Genomic DNA, 25,175 nt, shown 5'->3' with positions numbered 1-25,175 from the left:
TTTAAACAATTTGCTCTTTTTCTCTTACTATAATGTCTACTTTATAGCTGGCAATGAGGTTCAGATAAGAGTTTATATTCATTTACATGTATTATACATTTAAAAAAATGTTCTAAAGTAACCTAAAGAATTCTTCTCCGGGGGGGCTGGAGAGATGGCTCAGAGATTAAGAGCATTGCCTGCTCTTCCAAAGGTTCTGAGTTCAATTCCCAGCAACCACATGGTGGCTTACAACCATCTGTAATGGGGTCTGGTGCCCTCTTTTGGCCTGCAGGCATACACACAGACAGAATAATGTATACATAATAAAAGAATAAATATTTAAAAAAAAAAAAGAATTCTTCCCCGTGGCCACAGTATTTCCAAAGCTACATCTCCCAGGTAAGAAGAGGGCCGTGCTCTGTTCTAATAGTTCTTCTGTCTACCAGAGCAGTCAGTTCTCTACACCCTTAGCGCCTTGCCTTTCTAGCCACTGTAATGGTTGTCTTGGAGAAGAAACTTCTCTGGAGAGAGGAAGCATGGGAAGTGTATGCTGCTGAGTTGGCAGAATGCCATTTCCATCACTGCTTGTATTTCATTTCTTCCAGTGGATTTCCTGGATGGGATCCTCTAAGTTAGGAAAGATTGTCTTATAATCACATGATGTTGCTGTTTGCTACAAGTTCAGCAGTTTGGTGTGTGTGCATGTGCGCACATGCGTGTGTGCATACATTTCTATGTGTGTGTGAGTGTGTGTGTGTGTGTACCTTGGGTGTCATTCCTTAGGAGATGCCCATCTTGTGTTTTGAGACAGAGTCTCTTGCTGCAACCTAGAGCTTATCAATTTGGCTAAACTGACTTGCTGGCAAGCCTCAAGTCTGCCAATCTCCACTTCCCCGGGACTGGGATGACAAATGGGCACCACCACACTTGGCTTTTATGTGGATGTGGGGTTTAAATTGAGTCTTGCTTTACTGACTGAGCTATTTCTCCAACCCAGGTGCTCAGTATTCTTATCCATAAAACAGGGAGATCATGCCATCCACCTCGGGGTTACGATGCGTGTTACAGTAAGTCATTCGTCTCTTACAGGGCTGCGGTTTACACCAGGGCCTTGTGTGTGCCAGGCAAGCACTCTACCTCTGGACTACACCCCAAGTTCCTTAAAGAAACTTGTTTAAACAGACACCGAGCCTGGTGATTGGCACTCTGTAAATATTGGTTTTCTTCCTCCAGCGCTTTTGGGTTTTGTGTTCATCAAATAGTGTTAGTTGGTATTCTAAAGAAGCGTGGCCTCGGGAACTTTAACTCTGAATTAAGAGGTGTAGGGGAAGCTCAGCCTTGAGCAGAGGCTGTAGGAGTCAGTGGTGTGTGTTTGTTCATTCATTCGTTCATTCGTTTGTTGATAAACAGTAGTGACTTTTCTTCCCCTTCCTGTGGTCATGGGCCTGCTGAGTCACTCACGGTCCTAGCCCTTGGCCAGTGATATCTGCTATGCCTTGTGGAATACAGCAAAAACCCATCAAAAAAAAAAAGGCACCAATAAAGAGCAGATGATTTAAGGGATTTTGTTTGCATTCCAGGGCTTGCTCCCCTAGTGAGATAGGAAACCTTTAATAAGACTTTTCCTAAATAATGTTGCATGTGAACGGGGAATTTTTCCCTCCGTTCTTCTAACAAATGATTATTTCATGAGGTTTCTTTTTATTTTTTTTTTCTTCATCTTTCCTGCTCTTAGTGCATTCCACAAAGAGCTCATTCCTCTCCTGGTTACTGATTGATGGGTCTGCTCTGTGTGCCCTTTAATTTTGCAATAAGCCAACAAGAAGTTGAGACCACAGAGTTAGAGAGAATTGACTTATTCACTTATCCGGATTCACTGGAGCAACAGGCCAATTTAGTCATTTCGCTATGGTCCTGCGGAGGGCAGGAGTCCTCAAGAAGGAGCACTGTTCTGTCAATAACCATGGAGAAGAGAGCTTGCTTGTCCGTCCGTCCCCCCACCCCAGTCCAAAGCAGCCCTCAGCAGTGATCCCTTCCAGGAAGTCAGCTGTAGAACTTGGTCCCAATACTAGGATTCAGAATTCCATGAAACATCAGCTAAGTAGAAATGGACAGTCACCACCCATGGGTTCTCTGTCACTTTTTCTTTTTAAAGTAATCATGAAATGCCATTAAAGAAAACAGCTAGAATTCACCATGGCATCTTGATGTGAGTGAACGAACAAGGCAAACCTCGGTCCCTGCTGCCCCCATCCCAGCTGAGTTTTCGCCATAAGGCTGGGTGCCCATCAGGATGCAGAGGCACTAATATAATATTTCATGACTTGATTTCCAAAGTCACTAAGAATCCACCATCATCATCATCATCATCATCATCATCATCATCATCATCATCATTTTGCATCGTTACTGTGTATAGTAACCAGTCTAAAAAGTACAAATACTGCTTCAAGCAAGAAACTAAGAACAGATCCAAGTGGCTCAAGCAGATCCTAAGTGAGCTACTCTCCACGGGGTCACGGTAGAACTAGAAAGACAGATGCCCACATGGACTGTGCCCCAGCTGTGAACTCCCATTCCAGACCCCAGGACTGTGTGTGGCTCTAGCACACGTGACCAGCTAACTGCCTGTCTGACGGCTCTTAGGGAGCAGCTTTTCTCCTGAAACAATCGTCATCACATTTTAGCAGAAGTGAAAATATTGGCAGCGTGGTTAGTGGCCAAGACAGAAATAGAATCCAGGAATCTGTGTCCTTTCCCTTGCCACACCTACCAGTGCACGGTTCCTCCCTAGCCTGCAAATTCAATGTCTCTAGGCCCACTGAGTAGACCATTGACAGTTGACTAATTCCCTTCCTTCCTACTGAAGATTTGTTTTATTCTTAAACATCTTGTTTAAATACACTCTCATCTCTTATATGCATGCATGTTGTATGTATATGTGCACATGTGGAAGCCAGAGGTTGGTGTTCAGTGTCTTCCTCTATCATTTTCCACCTTGCTTTTTAAGTTATAAATAAAATATAATTAAACTTCCCCCTTTCTTTTCCTCTCTTTAATCCCTCTTATGCACCCCTATTTTGCTCCCTCTCAAATTCATGGCCTCTTTTTCTTTGATTATCATTGTGTGTGCTGTATTCACACACACACACACACACACACACACAATGTATGTATAACCTGCTGAGTGTGTTTAGTGTTGCTGATAGGTATATAATTTCAAGGCTGATCATTTGGTATGGCATAATGAGTTAGGGAGTTCATCCCTGGGGAAGACTAATTCTCCCTCTCTGTGCAGTCATTGGTTGCCTGTAGTTCTTTGTCTAGGAGGTGAGCCTCCCTCGATATTCCCCCTTTCTTTGTTATCATGTCTATATTGCCATTGTTTGGGTCCTGATTAGGTAACATGTTATTTTGGTATCCTGAGTGTAGTGTCCCTGTCATTTCCAAGAGACACCGTCTCACAGCTCTGGTCCTCTGGCTCTTACAGTCTTTCTGCCCCCTCTTCTGCAATGTTCCCTGAGCCTTAGGTGCAAGAGTTGTGTTATAGATATGTCCACTGGGTTAAGTACCCCGTGATCAGTTGTTCTCTGTATTTCCTGTGATGGTCTCTGTTCACTGCAAAGAGGTACTTCTTTGATGAGGAGCGAGAGCTGCGTTTATCAGCGGGTGAAAGAATAAGTGTTTAGGATGCAGTTAGAAATTATGCTGATCTAGTAACAGGCAGCAGCAGATTCTCCTCTAAGATCCATGACTTCACTAGCCCCAGGTAGTTAATTAGGTTTCCTGTACTGGACATGATTTCCCTCCTGTTGAGCAGGATTTACGCCCAGTTATGTATCTGTTGGTTACCCCTAAGCTATGAGTACCACTGTTGCACCCTTAGGTGTATCGTACTATTGCTGTTCACTGTTATGGTTCATGGGTGTGGCTCGTATGGTTCTCCCACCTTAGTTCTTTGAGACAGGGTCTTTCACTGATGAACAATACTGGCTGGAGAGCAAGCCCTCTGGCATCCTCTCTCAACCTCCCAGCACTGAGGTTACAGCCTTAAGCCTCCATAACTGGCTTCTTACATAGATGCTGAGGATCTGAATTTAGGTTGTCAGGCTAGTACAGCCAGCACTTTACCACTGAGCCATCTTCCCAGATTTCTCTATGCAATTTTGCATTGAGCAACATGGAACTTGTTTAATATAATATTAGCATTCCTTGCTTTTAGGAACTAAATCAGCAAATGTCCATGAAGCCATAAATTTTCATGCAAAGAACTTTGATTTGACAGAAGCAGTATAGACTAGGGAGCCATATAGAACAGATTTGAATCTGACCTGTGGTGCTGTTGATTTCAGAAAACTGATTGACTTCTCTGAACCTCAGTTTCTTCATCTCTAAAGCCAGAATAATCATGGTGACTTTGCTGAGTTGGGAGGATGAAATAAGCTAAATAAATGTCAGACAAGCATTCGCTGCGGAGTCTGTAGGTGGGAAGTACTGAATCAAGGCTAGTTTCTGTTCTCCCTTCCCTCATTTAGAACAGGGTCAGGGACCCAGGAAGGCATCAAATCTCTTCAAGTTTACAAGGATTAGAAAAGTAGGCAAGGCTTAGAAAAACAGAATTTTATAATGAGTAGTATCATAGATGGTCGGTATTAACTGACTTCCCCTCCTTGGACTTATTTGAGACCAAGAAATATTTCTGTTAAGTCTTGTTAAAAGAAAAACAACACATGTAACACTGAGAAAAATCCTTGTAGTAAGTCACTTAATACTAACGCTGAAGCGGGTATGTTAAGAGCTGAGAGATTAGCGGAGACTGAAATATTTGGGAAATTTTTCATGAAAGAATCAAGACTTTACCTGAACTCTGAAATACAAAAACTTAAAGAAGAGTGAAGGAAGGGGTTTTTCAGATGAGATATTTAGGATGGGATGAGTGAGAAGCAGAGGAAGGGACCATGAGACATAAACAAGTTAGAAAGAGAATGTCACAACAAAGGGGTATTCATTGGGCACCTATTAAGTGTCAAGCCTTTTTAAAAAAGCACTTGGCATGCTGTCATTTGTCTCCAGCATAGGGATAATTACAAACCCAATTATGTAGTTGAGGAAAACGAGGCTTAGAGAGCGTGAATCACCCACCTGAGGAAGCAGGAGACCTGGTGTTCCACTCTGTTATGTGAAGGGAGCCAGGATGTTTGGGCCCAGAGCCTGCCTACTCCTAACTCACAACAGCTGCTGCACTTAGTTCCCAGCTTCCCTCACACACTAATAAGGATCAGCTAAGACTGGGCTGTGAATCAACCCTCCAAAGTATAAAATATCATGGAGCCCACTATTCCTGTTAGTGGTGTCAGATGAGAGGTGACAAATAGCCCTCTGAAAATGAGGGAAGGAAAGATATAAAACATTGCCTGCAATATGTAGTTATATGGATAAACTGAGCCAGTGGTCATTGCAGGTGCCTAGCCATATTTTCTGGCAACTATGAGGCCTGACAGAGCCTCACGTTTCCTCTCAGACATAGTTCCAGATGGGCGTTTCCAAGTCACCAGAGTGAGTATCAGAGAGAAGAAACTGTTTTGTCATCTGGCACTGGGTCTTGTACCTCCAGTGAGATGTGCCCTTACCAGGATTCTACTTCAGTGTGTCTGTATCATATGACGGAGGGTTTGCTCTGTAGTGGTCACGATGGAGCGTGCCACACCAAGGGCTACTAGGTAAATGTTGGCCCCTCAATATAGTTCTTCTAGACCTATTCCTCTTGTGTCTTTCCTTTGTTGACTCTTGTGAGTCGTTATTGTTTGTCTATATTGATGTCATTTAAATATGGACATAGAAGCACAATGTCATTCCCCCTTAAAAAGTAATAGCTTATAAATGGTCCATCTTTGTGGACTTGCAGTTATTTCTGTGTGAGAGCCTCTGACAGAGCTGCTGACTGGGGTTTCTAGGCAGACCTGTGGACCAGTCTTTGAACAGATGGCGAACAGAGCTTATTTCATTTACTCTGGAGACAGAGATAATTGCATCTGTGCAGTCACTGTTTTGGTGAGCCTGTACAGGCTAGGATACCACACTGTTCATGTTGGGAGCATAGAGACACAAACAGGGAGGCAAGCACTGGTCTGCACTCCACAGGAGGTACCTGGGGCTCCTCTGAGCTCTGCTCCTGACTCCCATAAGCATAGACGAGACTGGGAGATCAAAGTTGGTGTTGATCAAGTTGGATTCCCCCAGAAGCTATATTTTCAGTCTCTTGGGGGAGCAAATGACTAACAGAACTATTTCCTTGGTCCCAAATGAGTGTAAGGAGGGGAAGTGTCTTAGTACCAGCCATCTATGATGATACTTATCACGAAGCTGTCTTTCTAACCCTCCTTGCAAACCAAGGGGAGGGGAATCCCCAGCACCAAGGCATACACGTGAATAGAAAACACCACAAGTAACAAAAACACCTAAAAAGGTCATCAGAAACTCAGGGGGCCTCTGGAACTTCACCTCCCTGCCTTTCTGAAGAGCTCAGTAGTCAGGGACAAGGAAGTGGGCAGAGACAGCCAAACAAACTTCATGCAGAAGTGACTCCGCCACAGAAAGTGCACAGCACAGCTGGTAGGAAAGTTCCTCTCACGTCTCCTGTGAAGCTCAGAGTCATCTGACAATTGGCCTGCTTCTTTTCCCCACCTATGTGGCCAGACTGTCTTGGCCCCATGCTAACTGCAATATTGCTTATAGTGGGTAAATGCACCATTAGAAGCCACAGTGGCTACCCTGTCACAACTAACCAGGAGAGTGTGTCATTTCCTGCAGTAGGCCCAAGATCACAGATACAACACTGCTGCCAGATTGGGCTAGAGATGGAAACAGCACACTGGCCTGCGACTTGTGGCTTCCCCAACTGTTGCCACCCCACCCCCACCCCCAGTCCCAGAACCCAGGTGCTAATGTCAGCCCATTGGGGTCAGGGAACAATGTGTTGATATGCAATTAGTGCTCTCCACGCCTGTGGCCACAGCACCACAGTTGCTGGCCACAAGTTTCCCCTGGGGTGTACTTCTAGGGGAAGTAGGCCAGAGAGAAAGCCTCACCATCGCGCTGGGTTTGAACAAATAGCAGACACTGTACTCAGTACATCTCCTCTGAACTCAGTGCTGGAGGTGGTGCAGTCAAGATGATGGGAGGAGGACACTTAGATGTGTATGGAAAGCTGAAGAGATTCCGCCTCCCTCCCTGTGTGCTGCCTCTCCCAGAGCCCGACTTTCCTCCAAGGACTCTTGTGATCAGCAACTCTCGTCCCCAGTTTGACTGTGGATTACTTTGGGAATCCACTCCAGGGAAATCCTGTGGCCAGCAGTAGCGGTGCTGTGCCCACAGGCATAGTTGCGTCTCAGTGTGCTCCCTCGTCTCAATGGACTGGCATCAGCACCTGGTGGTTCTGGGGCTGGGGAGGGCAGCAGTGGAGAAAGCCAGTACACTAGAGAGACTTTTACTCCCAGATCATTGTGCAGAGTGTGGAGTCTCTGGAGTGGAAGAATTCTCACCATAAAGACAAATATGCCCAGGATGTCTCCCTCCCTTTTTCCTCAGCCACTGCCAAGTATCTCTGGGCAGAGCGACTTTCTCAAGGTTGCTGAGGCCCAGTAACAGTTATGGAATTCTGTGTACAACACAGATGCAAACTGAAACATGGTTGGCACTTTTCTCTGCACCTCCGCCACTAACCGTCACTGGAATATATTCTCCTCATCGTGTTTGTGGACTCAACACTTTGAAGTACAGAGGAGTTAGGCACTTTTTCCAGAATTGCACAGCAGAGTAATGTCAGAGCCAAAACTAAATAGAGGCAGGCTGCTAGAATCCTACAATCGTGAGTTTTTTTTCCCTAGGTTAAATTGAAGCTTGATGTTTTATGACAGATATTTCAAAAAGAAAGGTCCTGACAGCATTCACCTTTTCCCAGATAATCGTTGTGTTACAGTCAGTCCTTCACGATAGGAATAGCAGACCGACATTCTAAGGTCTTATCAGTTCTTTGTTCTAGAACAGACAGTTGATATTCGCTGAGCTGAAGGGGCGGGGGGGGGGGAGGATGATCTTTTTTTCATCATGGAATGATTTATAATTTTCCAGAGCTTGGCACAACTAAGCGAGTGAATAGTAAAACCAGATTTGTTTTTGTGATGCTCAAATTCCAGAATATTTAGTCTGACTTTTCCTCACAACAAATGCTGGATATCTCTTTCCAAAGATGGAAGTGGGTAGGAAGAGAGTGGGAGGGGTAGGGACCTGTGCCTGGAAACAGAGCCTTTGGACCTGCATGCTAGGCCTACCCTGGTCTTAATCCATTTCCCTCTACTCATACATGTGTGGATGTGAACACACACACACACAGAGCTTTCCTTTTTTTGCTCTCTCTCTCTTTTCTGTCTACCTCTCGCAAGGCTCTCAGGGAGCAGGAGAGTTGGGACAGACACTGTCCTGGGTTGGGAAGCAAGAGAAGAGCATGCTGTAAACCACCCCAGGGCTTTCTCAAGCTTTGTGTGATGGAAGGTCTCAATGAACCTGAACTCTCACAGGAGAGTTCTGGCCTCTGTCTTCTTAGGAGCAAGGCATTCTGTAAATTTTAACAGAGTTGGGATCAAAATTCAGAATGTCTGACTCACCCGAGGCTTTGTTTGGACAGAAAGGCCAGATCACTGTCATGTCTGCAATTAAGATGCTTTAAGGTACAAAGAGTAATATTTTAATAATGTTGCCTAGAGCAGATAGATTGTTTTCAGTACAGAAAGAAAGATGCCTTTGGAGCCCATAAAGGCAGTGGCTTATCATTTTGAAAGCACTGTGCTTGTGCCTGGCTGATGATATGCAGAGTCAGTACCCATATTCTTGTCAAGTTGCTCTTTCTCCCGCTGGCCCTGTTCCTCAGTGGGCTGCCTATTTACAATCACTGCACTCAGCCCTCCTGGCCCAGTTAAGGTGATTTTGAAACTTCACTGATTCTGTGTAGCAGGCTGTGATCATTTTTTGCCAGGGAGTGGGCAGAGGAGGAAGTGGTGTTCTGGGCATAGAAGTCCCTGAGATCACTCTGTGGTTTCTCTTGCCAGTCTACTCTTTGAACTCCGCTGCATGTAGACATGAGTCCCATGAAGAGCTCCGCTTCCAAGATACCTGTGGCCTCAGAAATGACCAGTTACACATATTAGAAAGGCTGACACCGTTTATGTAGACTCCCTTGCATGCTTGGCTTTCCAGAAACTGAAGCTATTTGGCATGTGGCTCAGAGTTATTTATTAGTTTGACTAGTGGCTTGTTATCAACTGACTTTGGGCAGTCTTCAGTGCATGTCTGCACATGAGATCCCATAGTTGGATCCCATGACTAATAGATTGGATTCTCTAAACCAAGGCATGGAGAAGTCATCTGTTAAAGAAGGTCTGGGCTCAAAGACCCTCTCTCCTTTTCCTACTGTTGCTTTAGGAAGGAGTCAGATAAACCTATAAGCCCCATCTTGCCGTCTGAACTGTTGTACTCAGGAAAGTGACTACTTCACTTAGTGGAAAATAGAGATGATAAAATCTGTCTCTAACATGCCCACACACGAAGCTAATGATAACATTTATCATATTCATGATATCAGTCTGACTTGTTTGAGAAAGTCATGTGAAAACCTACTATATTATAATCTATGTGTGTGGGGGAGGAGAGAGAGCAAGAGAGAGACAGAGAGAAAGAGAGAGAGATTGAGATTGTAATTAATGTATACAAGGAATTATGTTTATCCCAGAAGCCAGATAAAAAGCCCAGTGCAAGATATGGGATCCTTCCTCCCAAGTTGTTGATTAGAGGTGTTCTAGAGATCCCCCCAAAACTACAAGCTAATGCCATTGCTCTTACTTGTCTACTAGACCCTGTTTTTTGAAGACACTGTGCATTGTTCATTGGATGTGGAGAAATTAAGTCAGTCCTGACCAGGTAGCCTCATCTATTGGGTAGCTTTCATAGTACTGTAAGGTGCTATGCAGGCCACTGAGAGGAAAAAGTCATCAACAGTCTTACCTAACTGTGGACCCTGGGAACCCTAAGAACTGCAAATAGTGACCCTCATGCTAAAATATGCCCATGTGTGCAATAGTGGCATGAATGTTATGCAGTAACCATCAGTTTCTGATTGGATTTAAAGCCCACACCACAGAAGGAACCACAATCTTGGTGCTATAAACCTGGCTAAGAACCCACAGTGGTATGCCCACAGTACCCAGAGGTGAGTGTACCACTGTTCTCTCATGAAACAGACCCAGTATCAAACTGTCTTATAAACTCGTATCTCTCTACCACTCTCAGGCTTCATCAGAAAAGTTTCCTTGTGCATTCAGTGGTGGTTAATACAGAAACTCACAGCTGGTCAGACTGTAGAGAGTAAGTGTCGGTGGAGGGCTCACCCACAAGTGAGACGTCTGTCTATATCACACTCCCTCCTCAAGGTTCAGGGACCACAAGAGGAGACACTAAGCTTGTAAGAATCAGTTCAGGGAAGACCAAAGTGAAATGGTGTCTTCTGGACATGATAGATTGCCTGTGCTATGAAGTCACAGCAGCTATGTTGTGGAAGATTTTTCTCTTTTGGCTTGTTGAGGGGTCACCATCCAGTTCCCAAATAAATCACACACAGAAGCTTATTCTTACTTATGAATGCCCAGTCTTGACCTGTTTCTAGCCAGCTTTTCTTATGTTATCCAGACTACCTTTTGCCTCTGGGCTTTTATCTTTCTCTGTTTCTGTATACCTTTCTTTACTTCTTTCTCTGTGGCCTGCTATGTAGCTGGGTGGCTGGCCCTTGATGTCCTCCTCTCCTTGTTCTCTCATTGCTCCTCCTCTTCCTCGGTTCTCCTTCTATTTATACTCCCCGCCTACTACCCCTGCCTGTCCTTTCTCCTGTCTCGCTATTGGCTGTTCAGCTCTTGATTGGGACCATCAGGTATTTTAGACAGGCAAAGAATCATGGCTTCACAGTTAATCCAATGCAGCATAAACAAAAGTAACACACCCGAAAATAATATTCCCCAACACAGCTATAGTTGCTTGTGCAAGACTTGTCCAATATCATGCCAGTCAACATTGTAGCATGGAAGGAGAAGAGATTCACAACTCCCCACCCAACCTGAGGAGCTATGGACAATTGGTGGCTTATGGGAAAAAAAGTCATTTTTCTTTAAGGGGGTGGTTACTGGTAGTCGACATTCTCCAGTGAATGTCCCCACACCCAGGAGCATATGAGCAGCACAATTGGAGTCAGTTATTAGAAAATGTTTTTAAGAGGACAGAAATTTGGGGGAGTAGAGAAGTGGGAGTGGATCAGGCAGGACTGTGTTGGGGGACAAATGTGATCAAAATACATTGTATGGAATTCTCAAAGAATTGAGAAATATTTAATTGGCTTATCAATATTGAGTTACTACTTTGCTGACCATTAATATTTCTTCTGCTGCTAAACAGGGCCAGGTACTACCTTCTACCTATTCCACCCCTGCCAACCACAAGCTTTATCTTCTTCGTTATCTTCTAGGAGTTAAGTTTAAGGCACTCCTTCTATCACAGGCTGTGCCCTTGGGCCTGGTCGTCCTCCGATCTGTTTTCTCCAGTTGATGCCGATGCTCATGGTAGACTATGGTATACTTGATGACTACTCATGGAAGCCTCAGCACTGACATTTCTAATCCTTCAATGTGGTGTGGATCAAACTAGACACTTAAGTGCCCATGAAAGCAGAATGTGTTCTGGACCAGAATCAGTAATCTGGAGGATGGTGTGAGTATATCCTTAGATCATCGCATAGCCGAAGATAGCTCAACTGAAGGCAGGTGGTCTGCACTGGCCCATAACTAGTGGAGAGTGGAGATCAGATACTCAAGCACCCTGACCCTTAGGCCTGAAGACCAGCTTATTCTGCTCCACCCTCCGATAGCAAAGCTTTTGACAGCTGCCTTTTTAATACTTAATGGAAGTGGGTCACATATTTTGTCGGCGTATATATTTTCCAGCCATCTTCCTCACTAGTTCCCATCTCTCTTCTCTAATTCCCAAGTCGTCTCTGTGACAGCAGCACCTACTGTGTTGTTTATGAGTACATACCTTGAATTTGCTTCTTTCTAGAGTAGTATTTTCTTTAAACGAGGTCTTGTGCCACAGCACGCAAAACGATGGATAAGATGCAGTTAGAGAAGATGATGCAAGAGGAAACCTGGAATGCAGGATGTAGAGAACAGAGGAAGCCTGAGCCAGCAGTACCGTTGACATGGGCATGGCCATGTCAAGGACCTCGTAGCCTCGGGTTCAGAGGGAAGGTGCAGTCTTCCTCGGGAGACCAAGCGCTGGTGTTGACGGTGTGTGCTGAAACCATCAACCATAGCTTTCTCTCCACAGGTGTTTACAGTCTGAGACGGCTCCTATGGAGATTAGGAAAATCTGTCCTTTAATCCAGCTCTACTCCATAAACTCTGCCTCCTTGTTCCTCTGTACATGATAAACATGATGAGATTCTGGGGTGCTAGTTTCTCCAGCTGAAGGCCAGACTGCTGCCTATCCCAGTTTTCTATCCATGTGTCCATCTGTCTGTCTTTTATTCATTTTCTCACCATTCTAGTCTGTTTCATTCCTGGAACCATGATGGACATGGCATGGGGGCTTACCTTTGAAGGAAGAAATGTCCCCTTCTTTGTGTTGGGGGGCAGTATTAGCAATGGGACTCATGGTCTATGCCCCATTATATGAGGGTGCCTTTGATACAAATATGCTTTTTATGCATCCTGTAACCAAGGCAGTGCTAGAAAACAAGTAAGTGGTCTCTTCATTAAAAAAAAAAAAAATTCAGTCAAACAGGAGTTACTCTATAACTTGCAGCTTGCAGGGCTCCTGGCTTTCCTGCTCAGTAGGAGGATGGTATTCTCCTAAGTAAATTCTGAGCCAGATTCAGTCTCCTCCTGATCTCAGATGAAGCCATGATCATTAAAACTCTTATCTTCCCCTTTGTCCAAGAGTCCCCCTCTGGCTTTGTAGTTAGAGTTGATGCCGATGAACGTACCTTGTGTTTTCAATTAGCTGTGCTTTTAAGGAAATGGTGAAAATAGCAGATGCACTTCCAATTGAAGTTTTATTGCCTTTAAAGATATAAATAGCAAATGCATCTTCTTTGTCAACGGTGAATGATATGCTGTACAAAGGTGCCCCTGACTTTTGTTTGTGATTTTTTTGTTAAAAATGAAAAACGATTTTTACAATTTTTAACAGATACAAAAAACCATGCATATACATATATACTAACAGGCTGATATGTAAAGCTGGGCATGAGACTTCTGAACAAGTAAAGCACAGTCAGCAAAGGATGGCGAGGGACAATGACAGAGAACCATTTGCCATAGGTTGGGTACTGTGCTAAAGATCTTAAGTAAATTGTCAAGTCTAATGCTCGAGCTCCTGAGGGTTAAGCACATCGAGAGAAGTTACCCTGGCCGGTGTCATTTAGGTAGAAACAGTAGAGCCTAGATCTGAACTCCAGTCCATCTAATTCCAAAGCCACTGCCCTAAACCTCTATGCAAACTGCTCTCACATAAGTTTATGTCCAATATCAGAAGCCCCAATTGCTCCAGTGGAACAGAGTTTATGAACAGCCCTCTGAAGTGTCGGTCGGAACTCGTTCTCAGAAACCAGACAGTGTTAAGACTCTGTTTATAACTCTGTAGTAGTGTTTTATAAGTTAGTTTAAGAGCATAGTTTTCACGTCTCCAGATTGCCTCAGAGAAAAACACGTCTGTAGGCTTCTGTCCAAGTTGTGATTATTTGTAATTGATGCTTTTGGAAGTGTTCTGTTCCATCGTTTTGCTAAACACAGGTTTAGAAAACCACACAGTTCCATCAGATGATGTGATTAGCAAGCCCCCCAGTTTCCGGCCAGTGGATGCCTTCAGCGCCTTGGCTTTAAGACCTATGATAACAAGGAAAAGATAATCGACAGAAAGAGAAAAGCTTTTCTTCTCCACGTACCTCAGTGGAAATGTGTATTTTCCTTCCTTCCCTTTCCTACTCGCCTTCCCCCTTCCCATCCTGTCGTTCTTCTGCTGGGAATCCAACCCCAGTCCTCTCCGCTGCTAGGCAAGTGCTCTGCCACTGACCTGCAACCCCCCTCAGTGCAGCTATTTTTGAAGCCATCTGTAGCTCTCTGGAGATTTGCAGGCTGTTATCCATTCCATACAGTAAAAGCATCACCTCGGTACGTGTTTCCGTTACAAAACCAACGTTGAGAAAGAGTGATGGAAATATTTTAGCTGATACCTTCTCATTAATTTATACAGGTCTGGAGGAGCCATGTTCTCTTTCCTCTTAATGTCCCCACCGCGACCACATTATTAGAGATCCAGTCTTTTTCAACAAGCCATCATCTGGAAGAGTCCCACAAAAATGAAAGCTCACTTTTGTTATCATATTCCTCATTGCAAGCCTAACCAACTGAAAATAACCTTGAAGTAGTTCAGAGGAAACAACCTTCGTGTCCACAGATAACTGATCCAATAAGCATAACATAGCAGAGGGGTGCCGAGTATGGTCAGATGTGTGATGTTCGTGGATGAACAGACTGTTACGGGGCTGGGCCTAGTGTCACACACTTTAATCCCAGCTCTGAGGAGGCTAGCTTGATCGCCATAATGAATTCTAAAACAACCTGAACTACATAGTAAGACTCTCTCCCAAAAGAAATAAATAAATTTTAGAAAGAAAAATGGAAATGCCATTTTGAAATGTATCATTTTGTAAAGAATGTTAATAAACATTTTTAATAAAATCAAGGCGTATATGTCTAAACTTCTCAGAAGTCACATTTAAAAAAAAAACTAGAATGTACATTGTTTTGCTTCTCAGTAGATGAGACACATAATATTGTCAGAGCCATATCAGTGTCTCGTTGGCTTTGCACCAACTACTTACCTTTTTTCTACGATCTTTTAACATCAATTCTTTAAAGATTTTATCTATTATTTTATGTGTATGAGTATTTGTATGCATGGGTACCTCGTGCATATGGTTCCTGTGGCAGCCAAAAGAGGGAAACAGCTCTCCTGAGCCGGAGTTGCGGGTGGTTGAGAGTTGACCTGTGGGTGCTGGGAACTGAACCTGGGTTCTCTGTAAGATCAGCAAGTTCTCTTAAGCACAGAACCATCTCTCAAGACCCGTTTTATACAAAAATTTGTGGTTAGCTCAAAAACAAAAAGACTAAGCTTAGTGAGAACTCTCTGCTGTAAAACTAATTTCTGATATGAAGATCATGATTTAATATTCAGGTTTTAGACCAATGTCTGAAGCTTCCATGTCATCTTCTAAAATAACTGCAGTGCTTTTGGCTTGTGAACTTTCACTTAGTACCAGGGACCCCGTTAAGTACTTCCTATTGGTTATCTCACCCAAGTCACGTAAACTTCTGTAAGATAAATACTGTGTTGGCTGTAGAACATGGGGCTCAGCAGTTTAGCAGCTTTTCCAAGGTCAAGGCTATCAAGGTCACAGTTTGAATCCAGCTATATTAAACTCTGTAGTTTATAGTATATACTCTGAAGTGAGAGGCAAACATAATTTTTAATTCATACTTTCACATGAGCACTTGCTAGTTTTAGGCATGTTCACTGAAGACAGCCCATGTGACTCTTCCCAGTCAAGATGAGAAGGAGCGAGGTGACGGGATCTGAGGTGTGAGGGTGGCAAGTGTTGTGTGGGCTCCTAGAAAGCCTGGCCAGCATTGCTGAGTAGCTGGAGTTTCCAAGGGTCCCTGAGACTGATGTCTCTGCTAATCGAACCTCTCATTGCTGAGCCTGACCTTGTCATCCTACTCCCCTCTCACCCCTCAATTAAGCTGCCATTGACTCAGGATTTATATGTGTCCCTGGTCCATTGAAGACACAGTGGCAGAGGTTTGGTAGAAAAGCTGGGTAATGGGGAGTGTAGATAGAGGTAGAGCATTTGGCTGGCATTCACAAAGCCCAGGGTTCAATCCCTGGCACCATGAGAAATTCTGATAAAAAAAAATTATTCCGTTCATATCAGGATGCCAAACCCATAAGCTAACCCTCTCGAAGGACCAAGACAGTTCTGTCCTATGAGGTACACATTCTAAGCACTGAACTGTGCACCAGCAGACATTTCCTTCACGTGACCAAGATGCCCAGGGGTTCCTACTCGTGATGGGAACCTCACCCAGAACTTTTGACAGTGAATGTGTTCTTGGAATGTTCTAGCATTTTATCCTCTCTTTAGATTGTTAAGCAGTAGAATAGACTTACTAATGGAAATTTTTGAGGGAAAGAAAGTTTCTTGACTTAGCCAGATAGGAAATCGCTGTATAGCGTTGGGTCATGTAAGGTTAAGTTGTTTAGAGTCCTTTCCTGGAACTTTAATACAAAATAAAGTCCACAGCACTGAAGTTGTGGCCACTTGTGCCTTAAATGCACAGTGACACTGCGCTTCTTGGGTTTCATCAGCTAATGTAAAAGAAGCCTGTGCTGTTCCTTTCGAGACGAATCTTATTTCTGTTTCATACATCTGGAAATAGAGCTGACTCTGGGGATAGCAGGAAGAACCCGCTGGCCTCCACACTTTAAATGATGCCTTTAGAAACCAGTACCAAAAACACCTTGGACTTGGGACCTAGTTTTTAAAAAAATTGATAAACTTTATATAATGTGCATGTATGCATCTTAATTCTGGCTTGTCTCCTGCTTTTAGCTAATATTATAACACTTCTCAGCCTGCGCTGTATTTGGGGAGGTGCAATCAGTCATGTCAGCTCTGAAGAAAGCCCACCGGCTTCTGTTTTCTGGGTTTTGAATAGCGATAGCCCCTGCCTGATAAGCTGGAGAAAGTTAGAGCTGGGGTTTTCCTACCTGCCTTTATCACTCCCCTCCTTAACCACAGTCTGCCTTTTGATAGCTCTAATAATTAATTTGGTCTTCTCTCTTTCTTCTCCCTTCCCCCTCCGTTCTCCCTGTCTGTTCACAGGTTATCTTGACGAATCAAATTACGACCCATCTGAGTGGAGCCCTCCCTTCTCAGGCAGACCTGGTGTCTCCGGCTGATGATTTGTCCCTGTCTGAAGGTAAAGGATCTGTCCTGGAGAGACTGAAACTTGACACTGGCTTACAGCCTCCTGCCTCCTGCTGAGAGCTGGGAGACGTGGCTCCTGGATGCTGGTCAGTGCTGCCTGCTGGAGCCTGGTGATTTAGGCTTGGACATCTTGCTGGGCACCTGATCTATTCTTGTCTTTTGCTGTCTCTGAGTGAGTTTCCTTTGAGTCATCTTTCCACACATCCATCATCTTCCCCAGGAGGGAGTCTTGTCTACCTCTGTTGCGCCTTGCTACCTAGTTGCTGTTTCTGAAACGGATGCTCCAGCATTGCCTTTGCTAGTGGTCCCATTGTGATCTCGCCTTTTATTTGTACTGAGCACCTCTGGGAAAGTGTGCAGTGGTTCCATGTGCAAGAGGTTTGATGCTCCTGATCAGCTTTGCAGAGGAGCAAGACAAAGTCTCCCCAGTTGTAAATCTGCCCTTTCCCTACGACCTCCTACTTAGCAAAGGTCAGACGGGCTGGGATTTGAGGGCAGTAAACCTTGAGTGGTTGGGGGAACTACATCAGCATCCAGAAGGTGGTTTCTAACTTTGTTAAAGTCCTCCCTTGACATTTCTGAGCTTTTCTAGTTGCAGTTGAATTTGGGGCACAGTGCTAGGGGCCTGAGTCGACTCACACAGTCCTTCCAGGCCCACTTTCCCTTTCTACTTTCAGAGAATTGGCCCTGCTGGAATCCAGGGGACTTTCAGGCCTAGAAAGGCTCCTGACTGCAAGACCAGGTAGCCTGAGTGGGTCAGTACCACGTTTGTCTCAGATTGAAAGCCCCACATGTCTGCTTCTTGGTGTTGTTTTTCATAGTGAAAACAACTGACGTGTTTGTGAACGCTGTAAAGTGCTCTGTGTCCCTTCTTTCTGCATTCAGTGATCTGTCAACCTCCTGCCACCTGAGCTGAGAACCTGAACTAGCTGGAATTCACCTCTCTTTCAACTCCTCTCATCAAATTGGCTTTAGCTTTCTTTCTAAATATATCTTTCATGTGTCCCTTTGTTTTCTTTGTGGTTTGTGTTATGATCAAGTGATTTATTAAAACTCATAATTGGCTCATTCTAATAAACCCTGTAAGACCTTCTGTTTCCATTCTGCTATTTGGCCTTATTCCAGGGTGTCTCCCTCTTACTCAAAATGCCGAAGATTGTCTTTTCAGAGGATGCGCTAAAATATGTGTGCCAATTTAAGAATTTGAGGTTTATTCTACCAGCCATGTAATATAAAGTGGGAGTCAGTAAATACAAACACTCCAGTATCTTTCTTTTGAGTGGACTAGTTTCTAGAACCTCACTAAATAAGGTTAATCCTTCTTAACCCTGCCGGGTCAGCCCTGCCCTTGCTGGTCAGCCCACTAAGTCCTTGAATAAAGCGTCTATGTCAAGCATGCAATCTTCTGATGCCCTTCTCTCTGTCTCTAGAACAGTGTTTCTTTCTTGTTCTCTCATCCCTCTTTCCAAGGCCAATCCTCCAGTCTCAAAGGCTGTCTCTTGCACAGCCTCCTGGCCTGCACAGTTGATCTTGCTCTCTCCCTCCTCTGTCCTCTCTGCCTGCTTGGGTATATAAAGAAATGCTCTAAGAAGGTTAACTTTTCATACAGTTTTAAACCAGATTGGTAGATATGTCTTGTGTGAGAGATCGAACTTAGGGCCTCGGGCATATTATAATCACAAGTGCTGACTACTGAATGTGTAACCAGCACTATGCTATATTCTTTCTGTGTGCATGTTTTATCACAGTGACCAACCAAAAGCTGTAGGCGTACTGTAAGCCATAAGGAGATATTATTATTACGGAAAATAGAGACCAGCACTCTGCCTAGGAATGTCATTAAAAATCATTATAATTATACATATAGCACACACGCACACAAACACACACACACACACACACAATTTGCTCAGCTCTGAGGAAACCAAAAGAGAATATCTTGCTTCTTTATTTGAACATAAGTGCATTTTAATTATTCTTTTTTGGTTCCCTGCTTTATATTAAGCAAAGGAGTAGAGCAAAATGGAGAGGAAAGAAATGGCTTTGAAGTCTGGTGTAATGGCAACAGGAAAGTGATGAGCTGCTGCATGGAAAGAGAGTTCCTCGTTCATCCTTCGGTAACTAACTCCTCCTAATTATGAAGCCATAGCGGGAAATGAAGCAGATGGGTTTTTTTTTTGTTTTGTTTTGTTTTAAGTGTTTTTCTTGTATTGAGGGAACTTGTAAAGAGAACATAGAAATATTTTTCCCAAAGTTTACAATGGAGTTACTTACCAGTGAGTTAAAATAAACAGATTTTGGCTGGGGAGAACACTTGCCTAATACTCATGAGACAGTGATATCCTATCCCAGAACTTTAGACCAAAACAAAACAAAAAACAAAAACAGAACACACCAAGGGGGGGAGTTGCGGGGAGCAAGACTTAGAACATGTGTTCCGGATCATATATATTGCAGTGGTCCCCAAGTGTCAGTGAGAGAGATTTGAAAGAGATGGCATAGAATAGCATAAACCGCTTGTGGATTTTAGTCCTCTGTTTGATCACCTTTGCCTGTGTGTAGCTATGACCACGGCAGATCTTTTGGACCTCAGTTTCTTCTGTTTGATGTTATTTCTGAAGGAGTAGAAGACTGCTCCAGTCTTTTTCGGTTCTGACATGGTGCGGTGGCCTGCAGCTGGGAAGCCCCCAGCCACGGGTGGCTCTTCTGGTTTATGGAGTCCTGTAATGGATTTCAGCTGCAAGGCAGAGACCCCTGCTTAAACAGTGCTCCCTTGAAAACAGTTATGAGAGCAGGCAGCCAAGAGCAGCCAGCAATAAAATGATCTGGGCTGACCTGAGAGGAGCACCCAGCAGGAGTTGATCCGGGAAATGAAGTCCCTTCTGCTCTGATGCAGAAAATGGAATACAAGTGACCTGGTCCGACTGAGCCATCTCTCCTGCCCGAGCTGATCCTGTGCTATTAATATCTGCCAGCTGCAGGCCCAGAGCATCCCCTGCTGAGATCAAAGGAGCCCCTATCTTAGCTGGAACAAGGTCATCTGCACAGGGCTATAAAAGTAAGTCCTGGCTGGCTACAAGGATGGCTGTGGGGGAGGAGAAGTCAGGAGATGGGAGGCAACTCTCCTGCTCCTTTCATCTCAGCTGACCAGCTGTTGCCCTCCCAGTGTTTGTAGAGTTGAGAGTTCTTTGTTTTTGTGTTGCTGCCTCTGCCTGATTCAATTTGTGCCTGGGTTGTTGTCTGGATTAAGCACACCCAGTGCTCACAGTTTGGGTCCCTGAATTGAGGTTGCAGTGTTGTTACCCAGCTCCCGGTTGGGAAGGCCAAAGAAGGGAGGCGTGGACCCCATAGGCCAAGGCCTTTCCCAGCCTACTCCTGCCCTACATCCTGTGCCTTGTGAAGGAATTCTTAAGAGGACACATTCAATTACTTGGCATTTTGAAGTCTGCCTTTCACAAACTCACTCATTAATTCAAGAAAATAGAACTTTCCGGACTCCTGCACACTTACCGAAACTGCGAAGTCATCCCATCCCAGTGTGCTCCTCAGTCTCTCTGGGCTGCACACACTCCGACTGTTTCTATGTCTGTATGGAAGAGAATGAGAGGCAGACAAACCCAGAAACATATACAGAGTGAGAAAGAAGCAATACGGGGGAGGGGGTGTGGCAGGTATGCCGAAGTGTCCATACTAGAGCAGCCTCAGCAATGAGGTCATTTGTCCCACTCTCTATATTAGAGTTAAAATCCCACCAGTGAGTTGTTCTTTGGACCCCCTTTCTGTCTTACAATAATATCAGGGCTAGAAAAGACTTCAGCAATGTTCTGTTTGTCCAACCTGCTGTTTCCAAAAGAGACTGAGTAGAAATACTGATTTTATTGTTTAACATTTTCCATAATTCTAGGTTTGGGTAGGTACTGTCATTCAAAATAGCTTTTTAAGTTTTTGTTCCATTGACAGAAACCCTGACACATAAATTGTCAATGTTCAGTAATTGGTTATTACAACTTTTCCGTTTCTTAGCTCTCGCTTCTTCCTTGTAGCCACTGAAGAGACCACAGGTTGGGTCCCTTCAGTGCTGGGCCTCAGTCATTGGGACTCTTTCCCCATATTGATCATTAAAGAAAGGATCAAATGGTCCAGCTGCCTATAAATGCATATCCTGAGGCAGAGTTGGTAGGTGACATTGGTATTTGGTAGCAAGACTGAAGCTCTGCTCAGCCCACTCCATTCGCTTGCTTTCTTATGATGGGTTAGGAGGGTAGCAGCTACTTTTAAATATGGTGACATGGCCCACTTGAGGAGTCCCAGGTGACTTCATGGGATGGGAGACGTTACTGGACTTCCATCCCACGTTCTAGCATCTGGCATGTGGTTATCTTCTTATCTCTGTTGGTAGTCTTTGGAGATTATAGCACAAGGAAAGGAACACTTAAAAGTGCATGGGAGGGTCAAGGATAGAACAAGAGAAAAACAAAATGCGCTTCTTACTAGAACCAAAAGTGTTTTTTAGTTCTAGTGCTGGAACTCCTTTCTATTCCTGTTGCAGTCAAGGGAATTGATGGCTGATTTCATTTGCAAGAGAAAGTATTTTGGGATTCAAATTCCCTAACCAGCCACCCTTGCAAAAAGCTGGAGTCCATTTGAAAGATTATATGCAAGTGTGTGTGGCTTGTGTGTCTTTTAAAATAAATTTAGCAAGCAAAAGCAGCTCCGAATGGTTAGGGCGAATCAGGGACTCGTGGTTGTGAAAGAAGCAGACTTCAAAGCGTGGTATGAATTTTCTAGTTTTATTTCCACTCTTGCTTTCCAGCTGGATCTGCTCTGGATTTACTGCAGGATGTTTGAAAATGTGGCTCCCTGCTAATCTCAGACAGTTGCTATGATCAATGGTTTCTTTCATTTCCGATAAAAAACACTGGTGTTTCTGCTTAAATTGTGTGTACTTTCAGCTTTATTATTTTAGTTGTGATTTATTGTTCTGCATTACCCAAATTTGTAATCCATTAACCACAAACTTTTGGGTGGGTTGGTCAAGTTAGCCAACTCTCCCCACAAGTTAACTTCAAGGCCTTTCAGAGTTCAAGCTCACGCTGAAGCTCATAGATTTGTGTAGATCATGTAGACAAGGATATGGGTGGAGCAGGTTCATACCCACTCACTCATCACGGGTATGGTGTATGGCTGTACTCGGTGCTTTTGGTATAATTGGCATCAGGTATCACCATGTGATTCTGAGGTTTAAAGGAACAACTGTTATTAGCAGCCTTTGTATTAGCATTTCCAGAGTTCCATAAAATGTCTTAAAATGATAGATTTCTTAGTTCACCTCAAGCAACTGAAGCATGACCGAGAGAAACAATTGCTCGAAGGCCACACAGTGAGAGGAAGAGGTAGTGCCAGGGACAGAGTCACCATGCTTCCCATGAAACCTTAGCTTTGGAGACTGCAGTGCCGTAGGAGTAAGTTTTGGATAAAGATATTTAAAGAACCCAGTGATCTTTCAGTTTTTTTATTCCAAAGCCACAGACATATGTCAACACACAGGGTGTTTCATGTGTTTCTCTTCACAAGGGCACACACATCTGCCCACGTCCCACATTCCCTGCATTCTAGAATCTGTGGTACTTGACTATATATTACTTCCAGCAACTGTTTAGATGCCATGAAAAGTCTAATTTATAGAAAAAAATTAAAAGCACAAAAATGTGTGGTGTTTGGCTAAAGAAAGTCTAAATATTATGTAAGGCAGGAGAAACTGGAGTTGAGAGGAGAAGGGCACAGCCTACTAATGTCAGAAAAGCTATAAATCTCACGAGGGAGGGGAGCTAGTTGAGGGTTTTCAGCAAGGAGGCCAAGGAGGCAATATAACCATGGCTGAGGGATCAAAGCAGAAAAGGAACAGTAAAGTCAAACACCAGGAAGTCATGAGATCTGTGCTCATTTGGTGAAGGGAGACGCAGGTGAAGCCCAGGTGTGATGTGCAGTCACGTAGACGGCAGGTTCGACAGCAGAGAGAAGTCTTTGGGGTCGTTTGGGAGACCTGGATATATGGTTTTTGTTTTGTCTTGTTTAAATTTTTAAGATTATGTTTCTTTATGTATGTACGCATACACGTGTATGTGTGTGTGGCACACATGTGGGCAGGTCAGAGAAGAACGTGTGGGATTGGGCTCTTTCCTTTCACCATGTAGGTCCCAGGGATAAAGTTCCGATGCATTTATCTAATTATTCTTTATCAATAAAAACTTGGGAGTCAGATATTGAGGTAAAAACCTGAATGATTAGAGAAGTGGTGGAGAGGTGACCGGTGACCTCCTCTCTTTCCTTCTTCCATCCGAAAGGGCCAAGAATCTTTCTAAGCCCCACCCTATATTTCTTGTGTCTCTCTATATGTCCTCTGCCCTCCAAAACCTCTATGGCTAATTTTGGTCAGCTAGTAGCTAGTTCCACCTTCTGGTTCAAAGTAAACTTTATTGTCAGTTTCAGAAATGTCAGAGTATGATGAAAATATACCACAACAAAATTCATCATCAGACTTAGTGAGCCCTTTACTCGCTAAGGCGTCTTATAGACTTTTATTTTGTTTTGAGACTGGGTTTTACTGCATAGCCCAGGTTGGCCTTATATCTGCGATCCTCCTGTCTCCACCTCCCAGATAGTAGGATTACAGGTATCCATCTCAGTGTCCTGCTCCAGGATAGATGTTCTAAAACCATTTCTCCTTATTCTCAGACCTCTTTACTATATGGTTTCCCAGATCTGCACATGTTTTTGTTAAGGTCTAAGGGTCAAGAAAATCTAAGGGATGGTGTCACCAAACCCAAGCTTTGTCAGTTGCCTCAGCTGCAGAGGTAACTGGGCCAAAAATGGTACAGTCCCGGAGGCTTTCCAGTTGGAAGGAATCTCCAAGAAGATATCCTTGCTGGCCATCATCACAGATAATTCTATACTCAAAGTGGGAAGGCCAGTAGGTCAGCTTGATGAAGGAGAAGGGGAAAGTAGATGTTTGGTTTGGTTTGTTCTGTGAGGCGACATGACATACTTTCAGAATGCAATGTAGAATTGTTGGGGTTTTAGCAGGTAGAGTGTCCCAAGATCCGGCCAGGTAGTCTGTCCTAAGAACAGCCCAGCCAAACTCAGAATATAGCTGAACAATATTCCATTGTATAAATAGACCACATTTTCATTATCCAGCCAGTTGGTAGACAAGCAAGCTGTTTCCTGGATATTGTGAACAGAGCAGCAATGAACTGGATGTGTCCATTATCTCTGTAGTAGGAATGTGCCCAGGATTGGTAAAGCATGATCACATAGTAGATATAATTCTAGTTTTTTTACGGAGCCTCCCAACTGATTTCTAAGGTGACTTCCACCAACAGTGTCTTCTATTCCCCTCATAGATGCCAGAATGTTAACTTTTTAAAAAATCTTATCCGTTCTGACTGAGGTAAGATGAAATCACGAAGTAGTTTTGATTGCATATCCCTGATGACTTAGGATGCTTAAAACCATACATTTGTGTTTCTTTTACTAAAAACTCTTTTTAGCTCCATTCCTCAAATTTTCATTGTGTTGTTTGTTTGGTGTTTAGGTTTTTTTTTTTAGTTATTTGCATATTCACTAACCCTCTATGAGACGTGTAGCTAGTCAAGGTTTATTTTTTTCCTATTCAGTTGGCTGTCTCCCCTTTCTTGAACCTAGAATCTGTCAAGAGCTTGTGAGGTTCACTTAGTCCCCTCATCTTGGAAGCAAAGGAGCTGAAGCATGGAGCACTTACGTAGCTTGCTGATATTCACATCACAGTAATTAATCAGAGCCAAACCTGGAGTCTGCCATCTGAGCCTGTTCACCGGCACATGGCGCTCGGCTCTCAAGGATCTACGCAGGGAGACTTCCTGATCAAATGTCTTGTTGCCGGAGTTGAGGGGACTGGAGGCTACTTCCTAGCACCACCCCTCTCCCACTCCTACCCCTGGAATCTCTCCATGGGCAGATATTCAGGAAGGAGTGTGTCTTAACAATGACAAAGCATTGCATCTCAAGCAAG

At 43.9% G+C, this 25,175-nt stretch overlaps 1 protein-coding gene across 4 annotated transcripts in view; it reads left to right on the top strand.

Annotated features, from left to right (window-relative positions):
- Positions 1-25,175, top strand: part of Rad51b (RAD51 paralog B) — a 504,679-nt gene that overhangs the window by 341,686 nt on the left and 137,818 nt on the right. For all 4 annotated transcript variants that reach the window (XM_041658453.1, XM_041658450.1, XM_041658451.1 and 1 more), the window contains exon 9: positions 17,021-17,117. In XM_041658453.1, the coding sequence (XP_041514387.1) occupies positions 17,021-17,117 (97 nt within the window). The remainder of the gene's footprint in view (positions 1-17,020; positions 17,118-25,175) is intronic.

The sequence above is a fragment of the Microtus oregoni genome, unplaced genomic scaffold, assembly GCF_018167655.1.
Source record: "Microtus oregoni isolate MIOR12 unplaced genomic scaffold, Mior012 000009F_ref0000495, whole genome shotgun sequence".
Taxonomy (NCBI): Eukaryota; Metazoa; Chordata; class Mammalia; order Rodentia; family Cricetidae; genus Microtus; species Microtus oregoni.
Note: the sequence above shows the minus strand (reverse complement) of the source record. Positions and strands in the feature narration are given on the sequence as shown.